Source organism: Telmatherina bonti (assembly GCF_933228915.1).
Source record: "Telmatherina bonti genome assembly, chromosome: 2".
Lineage (NCBI taxonomy): Eukaryota > Metazoa > Chordata > Actinopteri > Atheriniformes > Telmatherinidae > Telmatherina > Telmatherina bonti.
This window is the reverse complement of record NC_136620.1, coordinates 33,837,141-33,853,389: the sequence shown is the minus strand read 5'-3', so window position 1 is coordinate 33,853,389 and position 16,249 is coordinate 33,837,141. Positions and strand designations below refer to the sequence as shown.

General features: G+C 38.5%; 1 protein-coding gene across 2 annotated transcripts in view; it reads left to right on the top strand.

Moving 5' to 3' along the window:
* Nucleotides 1–16,249, top strand: part of magi2b (membrane associated guanylate kinase, WW and PDZ domain containing 2b) — a 93,456-nt gene that overhangs the window by 49,165 nt on the left and 28,042 nt on the right. For both annotated transcript variants that reach the window (XM_079247622.1, XM_079247621.1), the window contains exons 4-6: nucleotides 7,693–7,917; nucleotides 9,169–9,397; nucleotides 10,717–10,796. In XM_079247622.1, coding sequence (XP_079103748.1) covers nucleotides 7,693–7,917; nucleotides 9,169–9,397; nucleotides 10,717–10,796 — 534 coding nt within the window. The remainder of the gene's footprint in view (nucleotides 1–7,692; nucleotides 7,918–9,168; nucleotides 9,398–10,716; nucleotides 10,797–16,249) is intronic.

Genomic DNA, 16,249 nt, shown 5'->3' with positions numbered 1-16,249 from the left:
TTTAATGAATGTGTTAAATTGCAAAGGGACTTGATGAACACCCTGTATATAAGGATGCAAAGTTTGAAATTCTCACCACACAATGAAGACAGCATTTCTTTGATTCAGCTTATGTAAGAAAAATGAAACATAATGAAACATGAAACTGCTCTGAGAATTAAGAGCGAGGAAGCTGTGGCCATCATGCCCTGCCTCTTGCATCCGCTGCCCTTGTACTGATTTTTAAATAAAGACCGGATTCTCTTGTCTGAGGCTCATTAGTGAAAAAGGCTCATGTTTCCTCTTTATGACCCACCATCCCCCATTTTCTTCTTTGAAGGCTTATAAAATAGGATTATGAAATAAAACATCTTTGTCTCTCACTCAAAAGCTTCGAAAAGAGAGCAGTATTCTCCTGATTCATTGAGGATGTTCATGTTTTTATCCATTTCCTGAAAGATGCATAGACATTCATCCCTTTTTAACTATACAATACTTATCTCCAACCATTCTCCGTTAGCTTTTTTTCCCACCAGCATTCCCATTAAAGTGACTAATGGGAGACACTCAATGCTATGTTTGCATTTTGGTGTAATCTTGTGCCTCCGAACAGAGCATTAACACGGCAGCAATTCAGCAGCTGAGCTTGTGTTTGTACAGATCAGATTGTTCTGTAGATTTGTAGCTGTTTTATCAAGAATTTACACCTGTTTCCAGCCACTACGCTAATCTACACAGCAAGTTCCATCAAAAGACTAGTGGCACTGTCTATAGTAGGAAATGAAAATGTAGTTTTTCTTAGTATCATTTCTCCTCTACTCTTCACAAAATAAGATATTTCCAGCCATAAGGTGTTTATTTATACAACTTAGGGGAAAAAAAGGAAGAAGTATGTTAGAAAACTGATTAAATAGGAGGGAAAGAAGATTTTATAACCATTTAAATCAAAACATATGAGCAAGACACGTTGGTCAGTGTACAGCTTAAAGTATTTAAGATTCAGTTGCAGAATACAAACATTTTTAGCTTGGATAGCAAAAGTCAGATTAAAATGTCCTCCAGGAAGTTTGTTCCAGATCAATTGACTCCAATAAATAAAAATTAGTCCTTTATGTTTAATCTCTGCAAAAAGACTTAAAAATGAGGGACTAACATACCAGATATGTTCTGTCTTTCTAAAGTGAGATTCACAAATAAACTACTATCTTCTGTGAGCTGTGAGCTACTGGAAAAACATTTGCGATGTGTTGACTTCTCTTGGTCTTGACTTGGCAGCAGCAATCTTTGCTAAAGTTGAGGGTTAAGGGCCCTTCGGTAAGCTAATGTTGTGCAAATGAAAGCGTGGATTAGTCTCTCGACATCCTGATGTTAAGCCTGCTCCCTGGTCTTGATGGAAAGTATTAAAGGAGGTTTTATAGAAAGAAAGACTACAGCTTACTTACAGTATTTGCTAATATTATATGTAAATGTAAAACAGTAAAGTTGGTATTTTTCACAAAGAAATGTTTGCAGACAAACCTGTATCACACTGTAGTACACATGTTCCACACATACTTCAGTATTTCTCTCTGTAGCAACAGTTATAGATTTACTCAGAGGAGCAGACTGCTGGTTTGGTTTTTGAGAATCAGCAAGTTAGAAAGTTGATTCATTTAATACAGGAGCAATCCAAAAGTACTACTTAATTTGAAGGTACTTTGCCATATGAAACAGTACTGTACTTGGATAGTAAAAAGGGAAACGTGACATTTAAAACCTAATATTTTGCCAGTATTTAGTAGGGCTGGGACGATATGCTTTTTTCTTGATTGAATTTTTAATGTTTTGTTTTTTTTTGGTACCGATTCGATTTAAATTGCGATTCCTTAGTACTGCCGATTTTTAGTTTGCTTTTTAAACAGCAGACCATGCGAAAAAGTTGCATGCTGACCAAGTTTACAGACTACATCACAAGCAAAATTTCCCAAATAAAAATATCAACTATGTGTCCATTTTTAAGATTTGCTCAGCAGCAAATCTGAACCAGCTGTTTGAAATTATACTCTTGTTTCAAAAGCTGGAAGTGCATGTAAAAGTGCTGGTTTGAGTGTCTGTTGGCTTGCTATTGGCTCTGCATTTACCTCAGGATGGCGTCTTGCCAGGTGGGCAGTAACGTTAGTCGTGTTAACGCAGTATGCAACATTATAGAGTTTATAAATCGCTGTCAATCCAGCTCTGCTTTTCCCTTCAAAGCAAAAAATCTAAAATGTTTTCACACTTGACTTAAAATATAATGGAGGATTTATCTCTGCACATTTCTGCAGGTTTTCCACCATTCTCCGTCTTTTGTTTAAGTGTTTTCCAAAACAGATAATGTCATGTTACTAGACAGTTAAAGAGAAACTATTTTTCCTCTAATGGAGAAAATTGGGAACTTTTTCTTCATCTGGCATCTAGACATATAAACATTTAAAATTGGGAGAAAAAATTTGTTTTTTGAGGAAAAAAAACTGATTTTAAAAATTGTTAAACAAAAAAAATCCCAATTTTTATGTGAATCCATTTTTTTTCCACACCTTGTATTTAGGCATAAAAATAATATAATTGGTACCTAAATCTTGCATTTAATATCATTGGAAATTATTTTGCACTTCATGTCCTAAATAGGACATTTTTTTGTTTATCTGAGCATCAGTGAATGTCAAAATGTGTGACTTTACTGGCTAAAAAGAGGGTGAATTGCTAGAGTGTGAATGTCTGGTGCCTCTGTGACAAAAAGCATTGAATTCTTAAATGTTGTGAGAGGAACTGCGTCTGATGTCATGCCGACTTATTGAATAAACAAACAAACAAAAAGCTGAGGAAAACATCACACAGGTGGACTGAGCAATGAAATGCATTGTGCCAAGAAAGAAAGAAAAATAGCAATGAGTGCAGAGCTAAAACGGGTCATCAACCTAGCACCAATCTAAACAGATGGATACCATGAAAACAGCTGCAAAAAGCAAACCTTCATTTTCCTCTTTGTTCAAGACAGATTTACATGCCGTCACTTCAATCCCGATTGTTGCCAATGGTTCAGTCAAAGATTACAAGTCTAATTAAGAAAATTGTATTTCTTAAAATATGTGTGTTTCCTCCAGACCGTGTTGTGCAAGTTCCCACTTAAAGAAAACACTTCAAATTTCTCTTTTCACAAATTAAAACTGAATTAGTTCATGTTCAAAGTTCACCATTTAAAATTCTGAACTAAGGTCACAGTGCCAAAATGAGCTACTTTGTGTGCATTTTCCCCTTCTTAATGACTGTCTTTTAATGATCCTGTTTTTGTTGTGCTCAGTATTTTGAAGTGCTATGAGACACTGGAAATTAGCCTCCTTCTGAGCAGATTTTTGCGTCTCTGCATTTGTCTGTTGTATTAAAATGATCATCAAGACACTCAAACTTAAACTGTGACTTAAGATTTAAGTGTATTTGTTAGATCATTTTTGCACAACTATCTGCGTGCATATCATCCAGCAGGGGCCAGGTAAAGTCATCTGCTATGTGTTTGAGATTAAACTGTTTTTTGCTTTTCTACGCCTATCCTTTGACACCTTTTTCTTTGGTAATTCATATTTTATCATTTGCTTTTGTCCTGACTGCTGTGGAAGTGTTGCTTTTTTAGTCTGTGTCTATCACTATTTCTCTGTAACTGTTCTAATTCAGCTGCATTAGCTCAGCTGTATTAGTTATTTGTACAAGAACATTATTAGAGCCATACTCTTTAGTTGTTAATAAATGATCTCTTTGGTTAGACATGCACAAGTTAGACACGAACATTACTCAATAATGTACTAATATTTACACATTTACGACCCACACGGCTTATACATTCATTCATTTTCTAAATTGCTTAGTCCCAATGGCGTCGCAGGAAACCTAGAGCCTATCCCAGCAATTATACCCTGGACAGGCTGACATACGGCATATACAGTAGAGTCTAATGTTATTCCTTTATGCTTTCTACTTAAAGCTTTTCTATGAGAGGTGGTGGTAGTTACTAGACATATTCTGAATAAACTAGCCTGAAGAGCACTGAGGCTAGACACAGAACTACTGGAAAAAGGGAGTATTTAATCAGCTTGTTTTAGCATATGTACTCATATTAAAAGAAAATCTTAAACCCCTCCAGTCTTAGGGTAAAACAGTGTTGCTGCTGCCATTCAGCTTGAGTCTGTTAAAAAACTTTCTCATTGGGGTCACACAGAGTAGCAATGAGCAAACAGCAGCAAAAAGCTGAGCCGAGGCAGACTAGAAAGTCTGGAACCTGGAAATACACAGCACAGTGTAAGATTGTGTAATCTGCTGGAAATGTGTGAAGGGGAAATTTGAATGCACAACAAAAGACAGTTCTGGACGACTCACTAGTATTGTGTGACTGTCACAAGCTTGCAGTTTGTATCCTGTCTAAAAGATTATAATACAGAAGACAATAAGGTGTTGAGTAAATAATGACTGAAGTGTAAATTGACTGAGAGATGCCTCGAGTGCCTCCTTTTCGGGATTGGGTTGCTGAGGCTTTTAAGTAAAAAGTCTACCATGGAACAGGCAGAAATAAAAATCGCAAGAATAAGATGAGATGAAAGTACATTGACTTTCACATTAGGCGGTGGATTTCTGTATTCCCTTTTAATATTATCAGTTGTTTAGTTTATCATTTGTTTATTAAATTCATTTTAATTGTGGTTTGTTTAGTTTATCATTTGTTTATTAAATCCATTTTAATTGTTGTTTGTTTAGTTTATCATTTGTTTATTAAATTCATTTTAATTGTAGTTTGTCTAGTTTGATTTTTATGCATCTATGCTGCATTGAATTATATTCTTAGTCAAGCACTAGTGCCAGGATTTGAAATATAATTAAAATTACTTACTATTCATTCATTCATTCATTCATTCATTCATTTTCTTAACCGCTTAGTCCATTTAAGGGTCACAGGGGAGCTGGAGCCTATCCTAGCAATCATTGGCCAAAAGGCGGGGTACACCCTGGACAGGTCGTCTGCCCATCACAGAATTACTTTATTTATCCCAGATAACGATCAAAGTGTTGTAGTAAGTTTTTGTTTGCTTGTTTGTTTGTATTAAAGACAATAATTATTGGAATAAGATAGCTTTTTCTGGAGGGTCATGGCTGCTGCCCCCATACCTTTCTGTTTTCCACTGGAGTTGACAAAACCTCGCACTGAACACACTCAGCTGCTTCTTCACTGTGTTGATGATTTGAGAAATCTTTCTCTATTTTCAGCAGCATTTTTCTCTGGAAAATCCGCTCCAAAGTTATCCCAGCACACAACCAGCTTTCTTGATCAGTTTGTTCAGTCTCTCTCAGTCTCCGGCTCTGATGCCACCCCAACAGATGGCTGCAAAATGCACTTTTCACAACAGACTTACAGAAAATATGCAACATCTTGGTGCAGAAACTAAAGGATCTGTGCTTCCTTTACCCTTTTAGGGTCCTGGTCTACCATTTGGTAGAGGTAAATTTGCACTCAAATTGATTCATTTCTTTGAAAAATTGTGTAAATAAACCTGCCTGAGCCATCTCTACCATATTCAGATGTGTAAAACCCAAACCAAGTGTTAGTTCTTACATTACTGTTTCAGGTTTCAATCATTTCCCTGTTTTTACATTTTTATTAATTTCCTCCTTTTAACGTCTCACCCATTTGCTAAAAAACAATTATTCTGTTTATTCTTGTCCAAAACAAATGGAAAAGCACAGAAAAACATTTTTTTCTCTGCTCTTTTTGTTAGTGTGAAAGTTAAAGGGTTAAGACGAGAGCCAGCTCTGTCACTTCTTATAAATGCCTCTGTGTTGCTTTTCCAGTCCAGTCTGTTACTGAGCTGAACTCCACTACTTGTATCTGTCATCCTCACCTCTTCTCCCATGATGTAGACAGTGCTTTTTTTAAACCCATTACTTCTGAAGTCAACATTCATTCATTCATTATCCTAACCGCTTGATCCTATGAACGGTCATGGGGAAGTTGTAGCCTAACCCCGCAGTCTCTGGGTACACCCTGGACTGGTCGCCAGTCCATCGCAGGGCCGCACAGAGACAAACACTGTGCAGGCCCTGAAGTCAACAATCATCTTAAATGAGTTTTTTTGTGTTTTTTTGTGTTCTAGAAGAGGTGATTGTTTCCACAACATGTCTCTGACCAAATCATCTGTAATCAGCTTCTTGTCCATCGCTGGTGCACCGTGCAACTGCAGTGTGAAGAGGAGTGGTCAGAGTACAGTCCCCTGTGGCGCTCCAGTGCTGCTGACCACCATCTCAGACACACAACCTTTCTGTCTGAAAACCTGTAATGATCTTGTTTGATAGTTATAAATCCAGGTGTTTGTGGAGGAAGGAACCTAGAATTTATGGAGCTTCTCACATAACAGAGTAGCTGGATTGTATTAAAGGCTGCCTGATTTGTCCAGATGAGAGTGGTCTTTCTGAAGCAGGTAGATGATGGCTTTGTCATCACCAAGCCCATAACTTGCTGACTGAGTTGAGCCAATAACAGTCTGTCAAGAACTTTTTATGATGTGAGATGAAGTGGAAATTGATCCATAGTCACATGGTTGCAATGTTGATATTTTTTTAGGTACTAGAACAAGGCAAGATGTTTTCTACGGCACAGCAACTCTTTTCTGATTCGGACCGGTGTTGAAAAGGTGCTAAAGAATCCAACATAGTTGTTTAGAGCAGGTTTTCAGAATCCCAGGGCAGACACCATCTGGACCTGCAGCCTTTTACGGTTCAGTTTCTCCAGTTGCTTCTTCACCTGACTGCAGGAGACAGACAGGCTCGATGCGGAGGTAGAGGAGGTCTCAGTAGATGTGGATGAAGATGCAGCTGTGTCAAGGCCCATGACTGAGCTGCAGGATGACAGAGTGGAGGGTTCGTGGAGGTTGTGTGGTCTGTTGGGCTTGAGGCAGGCGGTGAACTGAACCATTTGAAGAACATGTTCAGCTCATTAGCTCTGTCCAGACCTCCATCAGTCTGATCCCACTTTAACTTGAAGCCAGTGATATTTCTCATCCCTGACCACACATCCCTCATGTTGCTGAACTGGAGCTGACTTTCTAATGTTGACCTGTAGTCCTTTATTTCATCCTTTAACCTTTGTTTGCAGTACTCTTTGTGTAGTCTTAAATAGTTCCCTGTCTCCCTTAATAATCTCTTTTATGTGTTAGCAGCCTTTCAGCTCCAGAATTTGTTATTGGGAAAGTATCTCACTCTTCTTGATGGGATGATGCTGTCCACACACTGAATTTGATTTAATCTGTCACATATGACATTCATGTCATTCCCATGTTGTTAACAGAAGCAATTCCTCTGTGTCTGTGGCTTCGAAGCACCATCTCAGAGCATTGTCAGCTTCATTAGACCAGGTTTGAATCAGCTGGATTGCCAGTCTTTTGCATGAAACACCAGGCAGCAGGTGCACGCTTGTTACTCATCTTATTTTCTTAGAAATAAATAGTAACTTAGTCTCTGCTACACGCTGTACAGTCATCTTTGCCAAACCACAGCTGCTGACAGACCTGCAGCTGTGCATGACACAGGTAAGGACAACATTGGGGAACAGGCCAGCATCCAGCAGTCAGGCAGACTCTGCATTACATCAGCTGAGATCTATCTCCGTTCATACATGTGGCCTCTAATGCAAAGGTTGTTTTGCTTCTCTCCCCTCAGACAACTTCTACGGCACGCCAAAACCTCCAGCGGAGCCGTCCCCGGCAGCCCCTCCTCTGAATGTGAGTGAAGCCCTGCTTCCCGGAGCCCGGCCCAGCGCCCAGGGCAAGAGAAAGAGGAACCAGTCAGTTAGTAACATGGAGCAGCGCGCCAGTCTGGAGCCGCCTGAGGAGGAGGAAGAGGAGAGCCCAGTTGTCAATGGCAACGGGGTGGCTATAACACCAGGTACTGTAGAATAAGAACAAAAAAAAAAAAACCCATAAATTTCCTATTTTGATGTTTTTATGCCTCAGTTTTCATCTTACAGCTGCAAGTCTGCTCTGTTTTACAAGAGCTGTGATCATGAAGACGTTTTATAGCATCATGTTTAATCGAGGAGAAAACCCAGGTTGAAGTCTTGGACTGGTTTTATTGCTGTTCCACTGGTATGATTGAGTCAAGCCTTGGAGAAAAAAACCCCAGATATTATTGCAGTTGTTACCTATCATTCTTACTGTCCCTTAAGTCTCTTCCGTCCTAACATCTAGTTTTATCTAGTTTTAAGTCTGGAACTCATTCAGCAAACTGTACCCTGAGCAGTTATTACAGATGAGCATAAACTGCACAGGTTCACAGAAACCTTACATAACAGGAAGCACAAGGGCACCTCAATGTCTCCACTATTAGTCACTGGCTACAGTCTCATAAGCTCCTGTCTTTTTGTCCTCTTATTTCTTTGTCTCTCCTGCTGTCTTTCTGCCACTGGCCTTTGTCCTTGTTGCTATTAATACCCCAACACTCTTTTTTTCTCTCTTCCTCTCCTCCTCCACCCTTTTCTTTCTGACCTCTTGATTTTTCCTTGTCCCTGTGGTCCAAGCTCGGATGCCCTCTCCATTTCTTTCTGTTTCCTCCATCTGTCATTGTAGCCTGATTTTAAACTGTCATATTGTTTCAGCTTTATTCTAGCTGCCACATATTTGCTGTTTTCACCTGCAGTTGACCAAAAAAAAATAAAATAAAAAATACATGAACTGGAAAAGAGTCACTCTGAGACTGAGCTCAGGATTAATACACAAATCCCAAGAATGACTGAGAAAGAATTTTACATTTTTTTTTACATCTGTTTGAGTTGTACTTTTAAAAGTACACATATGGGGATATCTAAATTTGATGCAGCTGCCCTGAATCAAGGGCTCCCCATCCACTGTGTTTGATGCCACCAGCTTTTCTCCTCCCTTTAATAACATCTACTTGTGTTTCTGACCCCCATAGTCTCTGTCTTTCCCTGTTTCTCATTTTCTGACATCCCTGTGTTGTTTTCTGCTCATGCTGATTGTCCTTAGACTCCATCCCCCCTCCACACTCACTCGTTCTGTCTCCTGGGGCTTCATAACTGTGCAGTGGCTTGACTCTGACTCATCATGTATGTGTAGTGTGCATTCAGTGTGCACATAGTGCATGTGAGAATAACTAACTGTGTGTTTGTGTGGTTCACAGAGTCCAGTGAACATGAGGACAAAAGCACAGATGCCTCTGGGGAGGTTGCTGTTGAAGGATCCAGCCATGCCCCAGCATCTGCCGAGCCTCCGATTGAAGGGGAGGAGACCCCAAAATCTCCCTCCAAATCACCCACAAAAGTCCCTGACGTGGATGAGGAAGAGCTGGGTCCTCTGCCTGACAACTGGGAGATGGCTTACACTGAGAAGGGAGAAGTTTACTTCATAGAGTATGGACTATTTCTTTCTGTATATAAATATCTCTCAAAGAACAGTCGGTGCATTACATGATTTGATGTTGAGATATTTATATTAATCTGAATAAAAACAGATTTTTAACATGGTAGTCCAACTGAAGTCACTGGAAACTGAATATCTCAGTTGGATGATCATACCCAGATACTAAAGGCAGTTACGTGCACACCTGAGCTGATCTACAGTTATAGCTACATGTCCTTGTCGCTGTTCACGTGCACAGTGAGGACTTCAGTTATTGGCTTAAGTGTGTCCAATAACACAGTGCTGCGGACCGTATGAGAATATGTTCTAGATATTCTGACTCTTCGGGAAATTATCAAACATGTAAATTATGCACACATCCACCTGCATTATTAGTTTGGCTCTGAGAGCTTCAGTTGTGTATTATATTTATTTACTTATTTATTTATTTTCAGGGCGAGGAGTGTCTTGTAAATGTGCTCTCTGCATGCCTTCCCATGCTGGGATTTGACCTAGAAGTTACAGAAGGGACCATTAAAGACAAATAGCCATTACTGAACATGTGCATGTAATTTGTTTGAGTAAATTTAAACAAATTACATGCAGTTAAATAAATAAATATTTAGGCCTACAATACTGATGAAAGTATGTGACTGTAAAATGGTCTAATTCACTCCTGCAGCTTGTTAGTTGTTTTGGTCTGCGATATGATCAGTCAGCTGAAGTAACATATTACCTCCTGTTGTGGGGGAGTCAGACACAGTTTGGACAAAAATAGATTCCAAATTTGCTTTTTATCCTGGGAAAAAGGACTGAGTCCTAAAACATCACCTGAAGCTATATGTTATGTGTACAGCTGGATGAGCTCAACTTAACTCTGCATGTAAACTTGAATTTTTTTTCTTTTAGTTATCATTCTATACCTAATTTGAGTGATATAAATATTTAAGAACAATCCTAACACAAAAAAATAATGGTTTAAATAAGACTTAATGAGATTTTATAGTCTGGCCTTTATGTTGAACAATTGATGCAACTTGGAACTGCTAATCAGGCAGGATACACACTCACACAAACCCAAACTTTTGCCCCTTCCTCTCACCTTTACTAATGAGTGGCTAAGGGCTAATTAGTGGATTAATGGCCATTTAGTTTACTTCAGAAATCCCTCTTGTTGCTGTTGGCCCCTGTCCACATCCAGACACACACACATATAGGCCATTAGTGTTATTTTGCACTGTCTCAGTCTTTTATCCTCCCTGTCAGTCTCTGTCTGACCTCTGCTTGCACCTTTCCTCATTCATCTACTTTTCTCCTCCTTCTTCTCTAGTCACAACACAAAAACTACGTCATGGCTCGATCCTCGGCTAGCAAAGAAAGCAAAGCCACCGGAGGAATGCAGGGAAGACGGTGAGTCTGTAACCTGTTTGTTCTCCTGAAAGCTTTACTTTGTGTTCATGTGAGTCAAATTTGTCTTGAGCGTTTGTTGTCTCTTCATTTCCTGCTGTTTCTGGACTTGTCTGTTTTTAACCTCACTGCTTTTCCACCTTGAGGAAAAGATCACAGAAATACTCGGCTGTTTGATGTGTGCCGGTCCCACAGTTCACCACAGGGTTCAGGAGAGTTGTTCAAGTTTGGAATCTGCAGCCCTGAGGGGGGCACAAGCCAGTGCTCTCTGAGGGTCGGTCCCGAGCCCAGATAAATGTAGGGGTTTGCATCAGGAAGGGTAACCAGTGTAAAACAGGTTCCAACGAAAACATGCAAATATGGCTTCTGTATGGGCTTGGTAGGTGGGAGCAGGTGTTTTGCTGTGGCGACCCTCTTGAGAAAGGGACAAAGCCGAAAGGAGAGGAATCCATATTGAATTCACCAGACATATGAAACGCCTTTTTTCATTTGTTTTAGGGAAATTATCAGTGGCTTTGACAGATGGCCAAAGAGGAATGCAGTTCATTGTTAAAACTCTACTCTTCATGTCCACAAAGGAATCTGGAAGAGACCATAATGATTGTTCATTCAGGAAAGAAATTTACCAACTAAAAGAAAAAAAAAGAGGAAAGATCGACTTAGAAAACAAGCATCTTCTCAGATATTGTCAGCCGTGACATTTTTATGAGGTGGAAATGAAATATTCTTATCAGCACAAGTTCAAGACGTGACTGAAAGACTATTTTACAAGTTCATACAAACAGACACGGTTTTAGAAACTGAATGATGGTTTTCTAAACATAGCCAACAATGTTCTGGCATGAATGTGAAACTGAAGTTTGCACCTCATGTGCATGACACATGAATCATATGAACCCTGGACATATCAGAAATGTGAGAAAGTTATGGGTTGTTCAGGTTTTCGATTGACTCACAAAAAGTCCCTACATATACAGATAGCATTATTTGACATTCATTTTGGGTTTAAGTTATTAATAGACACCCAGTTTTTCTCACTTTTGCCAAATGTCCCTGCAAAGTCAAAGATTTTTGTGCTTTTCAATTGATTTATAATCAGGCAGAAGACACATTGTGGCTTAGGTTGAAATAATACTTAACATTTTCCTTTATACCTAATGATTCATTTAAATAGGGACATTTGTCCGTGGTTGGCTTGTTTGAGAACCAGGAAGAAAATGTTATGTTGTGAATTTGTGAGGAATGAGTGCCAGTACCAAAGAGACAATAGTTATTTTGTTTTATAATGTATCAATATGAGAAAAAAGAAGCAATACCCTCAAGTTGCAGGCATTTAGCTGCTTGCAGACCATTGGATCTTAAACAAGATTAATAGATATAAAAATAAATTCAGTTCAATGGTGTGAAAAGCCTGAAAATAAGCCTGCTCTTCTTATTGTATCAGTCCAGAATAAAAAGTAAGTTTGCTATTTGCAAGGATATTACTGTTATCCGATGTTTGTCGATCAGTTTTTCCCATAAAAAGACACAAAATGAAGCTTTTTGTCCTCCTACCTACACATATCTCTCATACAAAATCAAACGTCTTTTCTCTATTGTTTACATAAACCATAAAAGAACTATTTATTTATGTTAATGTATAATTAAAAAAGACCTATTATCTTCCAAAACAAGAATTAGGAAGAGTGCTCCTTCGCAAACATATTCTAGAAAAATTTGGGACTAGTTTAACTTGTGGATTAACACTTATTAGATGGTCTAGTGAAGCAGGTTGCAAAAATTTTACTATGCAACCCAGACTTACCACGGGCGTTATTAAATTAAAAACAAAAACAATTATGCCAAAAACTGCTGCTCCTCAAATGGCTGCTTCATGCTGCCTTCAAAAGCAGTCAGAATCTACAAACTCCATGCTGAACTGGCAAACGCTGCTGCAGAAATAAACAAATCTGACATTATTTTCCCAGTTATGACAACTGAAGGTGTGATAACTTTATATAACTGGAGCTTTCTGATTCATATCAAAGTGTAAAGTTGTGTATTATTAAGAGCCGACAGCTTTGAGTAGCAGCAGACGCTTCTCAGTGGATATTTACACGCATGTTGATCTGAGATCCTCAGTCAGATACATCACATTACATCTACCTTCGAAAACTGAAAAAAGTCCACCACCAAATGGCTGACATTACCATGGCAATGCCATCCTATGTTTCCGGTCTATTTTTAGACTCTGTTGCATTTTTACGAAGAGTGAGGTGATGAACCAAACAGTAAGTTTCGACATGCACAGTAGTATCACTGAGAGAGGTGCCTGAAAATGCCGTATTTTATGATAAAGACCTTTTTTTTTTTTTTTTTTTAATAACCTAAGAGAAATTCTTGGATGCTGGTCTGCCTGCTTCATTCAGACCTTCAGACCAGTCCACATCGTTATCGTTTTACCTTGGTCTCTTTGTAGTTTCATTCTGGGAAATGTGGCCGTGCAGACAAAAGAGCATAACTGAGCTCACAGAAGTTTTAGGAAATAATTTAAACATACTGCTTTCCTGTGCAGATGTCGGGGGGGGGGGGGGGGGGGGTTCTTCAGTGTGATCAGATACATAACAGTAAGGTGAACATCTCTTCTCTTGTCGCCGCTTTCGGTCACCGAATTAGTCAGTGATGTGATTCACCAGACCGAGATCTGAATCAATACCTTCTTTACCTCTTCTCTGCTTTCCTTCTCTTCAGTCTTCTGCTCTCTGTTCTCCCTTACCTCACATCTTCCTCCCTCTCGACTTTCAAGCCTCCTCTTTCAATTTTCTCCCCTGGTTTTCTTTTTCTCTTCCACCTTCATTCTCCATCTTTCCTTCTCTTCCTTTGCCCAGCAAAGGACCAAACTGTGACATGAATTCTAATAACACAGCTCTCTCTCTCTCTCACACACACACACATACACACACACAAACACACACACAAAACTCTTGTCACTCAAAAAAACAATGACCAGTGTGTTTCAGTGTTTTCCTGGTGGGTGTGGACGGGTTTTAGAGATCCTTGTTTTCCACCATCAAAAGCTTTTAAGTATTTTGATGCATTTTATACCAAGATACAGAAACAAAATGAAGCTGGAGAAATGTTTTTATGTAAAATTTTAATGTCTCTGCAATGTAAGAAGAAAAGAAAAAAATTATTCTATTTTTAGCTTCTGCTACAAGATTAGAAACATTTTTATTTAACAATGACAAAAAAAAATGTATATGTTCACAAGCAGGACTAATATATGACTTTTATATACTTTGGCTAATGATTCAGTTACTGCATTAAACTGGTGAAAGTAACAAACCAGTGAGCAAACTTATAAAATTACATGAAGGTAAGGAACTGACTAAAATATATGCATTTAGAAAGAACTAGTCCCCTTTTGATTTGCCATGGATGATGTTTTCTGATCTGGTTTTGCTCTCATCACACAGCTTTTTGGTGCAAACTTCAAAACTAGAAAGTCAAGCGACCAGCTTTGTTTAACATTCAGTATTTCCTCATAACAGGCAAAGCTTCTTTTTGTAGCCAAATCTTCCTTTTCACTCTTTTTCCTCCTTCATTCAGCTTTGCTTTGCATACAGAGCCTGTACATCTACTTCTCCTTCTTTCAACTTTAACTTTATGAGATAAACCAACAGGAAGAGCATGTTGTAGGACATTATAATCTAAATAAGTTGTAACAGACACATTTGTCACACAGATTAACCCTTTAATGTCCTTCAGTTTTGGCCTAGAATAGTTTTTTATGTACCCTTGCTGATGTAACAGGAGTGATTTTGTTGCAATATTATCTGCTGCCGGAGTGGAGTATTGCTTCATGATTTCAGTTTACTGAATCTACAGTTATGATTGTAACCTAGGTTGGTATACGTCATTCAGATCTCAAGAATTGTAGCTTTCCAATAGTGTATAACATGTGTACATACTTAAAGGAAAGCTGAGTAAAATGCATATCTAATTGTCCCTCCCACAGGACGTCTGGTACCAACATGTTAGTCACTGAAAATGAGAAATGTTTCTGTTTTATATAGACATCTGTGAGCGGCTCTGTCGCTGCTGCACTCTGACATGTTATTATATTGAGGCTGAAAGGACATTATGTGCTTTTTATTGTTAACTTCAGCAGGCTCCCAATGCAGGTACAGTTTGCCGTATTTAGAGAGGATTAACAAAGTCAATGAAGCTAGTAATTTACTTCTCAATATATAAATTAATATATAAAACAAAATATTTTTAGATCTTTAGAGTCAAGACATGAAATGTCTCAGTGGATAGTTTTAACTTTTCTAATATGTTGTCATTGTACAACCAAATTCTGTTTGGCAGCATCTCTTATAGCAGCTACAATGTCACAAGAAAAAGAAATTAAAAATTAAATAACTAAAGATAAAGGCTATATACACAACAGATGTTAAAGTGCACTTAATAAAGTTACATATGAATAGTCTGTATTAAATGTAATGCAAAGGAAAAAGTCGGTCCTCGAGGGCGGCGGGTCCTGCAGGTTTTCATTCTATTTTTGCTTCAACACACCGGACTCAAATTAAATGTATGAAAAAGCCTATTAACTTCAGCACAGTGACTCTTTTATTTAAGTCAGGTGGGTTTGAGGAGGGATACATGGAAAACCTGCAGGATTGTGGCCCTCGAGGATCAGATCTGGACACCCCTGCTTTAGATTGTAATGGGTTGAACCATCTCCATGATACATGAGTTTCTCTGCTGAATTTTAGGGCAGTTTTGTCATTTTTCACATCTGGAACAGACACAGATCTGAAATCTGAATTAAACTCTACTCTTTAAAGAATAAGTATATCAAGTTACTAAATACCTGTTTCATGCTGCCTGACATATCGTCTTATAACCAAAGTAGATCATATTACTTCGTTATTTGTTTGTATGTTTTTTTCTTTCTGTTTTAGCTGAGGCAGCATGGTGGCATAGTGGTTAGCACTGTGGCCTCAGAGCAAGAAGGTCGTTGGTTTGAGTCTTCTAGACTGTGGCCGAGGACTGACTCTGAGTGTTTTAGCTGGAAGTACATATACAGTTTTCTATTTCTTTGTAATGTTGTCTTTAGTTTGAGGTCACTGCAGCACTATAATTAATCCAAGAGAAGATTAATAAAAAAATTAATATGGGTTTGTTTTTTCTGTTTTATGTATTTATTTTTAGTGTTTATGTATAAACAGAAAGGAGATGATACCTGGGTATAATATGAAAAAATGTAATCAGTCACCCTCTATCTGAATGTTTCCAAGCTCTACATGACCTTTCCTGATTAATTGCGCTCCACACGTTTACCATGACTAAGCACCTAACGTTTGCTTGTTTTTTTCCATTTATATCTACATGCCAAATGTAGAAGTTTGTACATTTGTAGCAAAATGTGCAGAAATAATTACCTAAGTGGCGCCTCGGTTGATCATAAACAC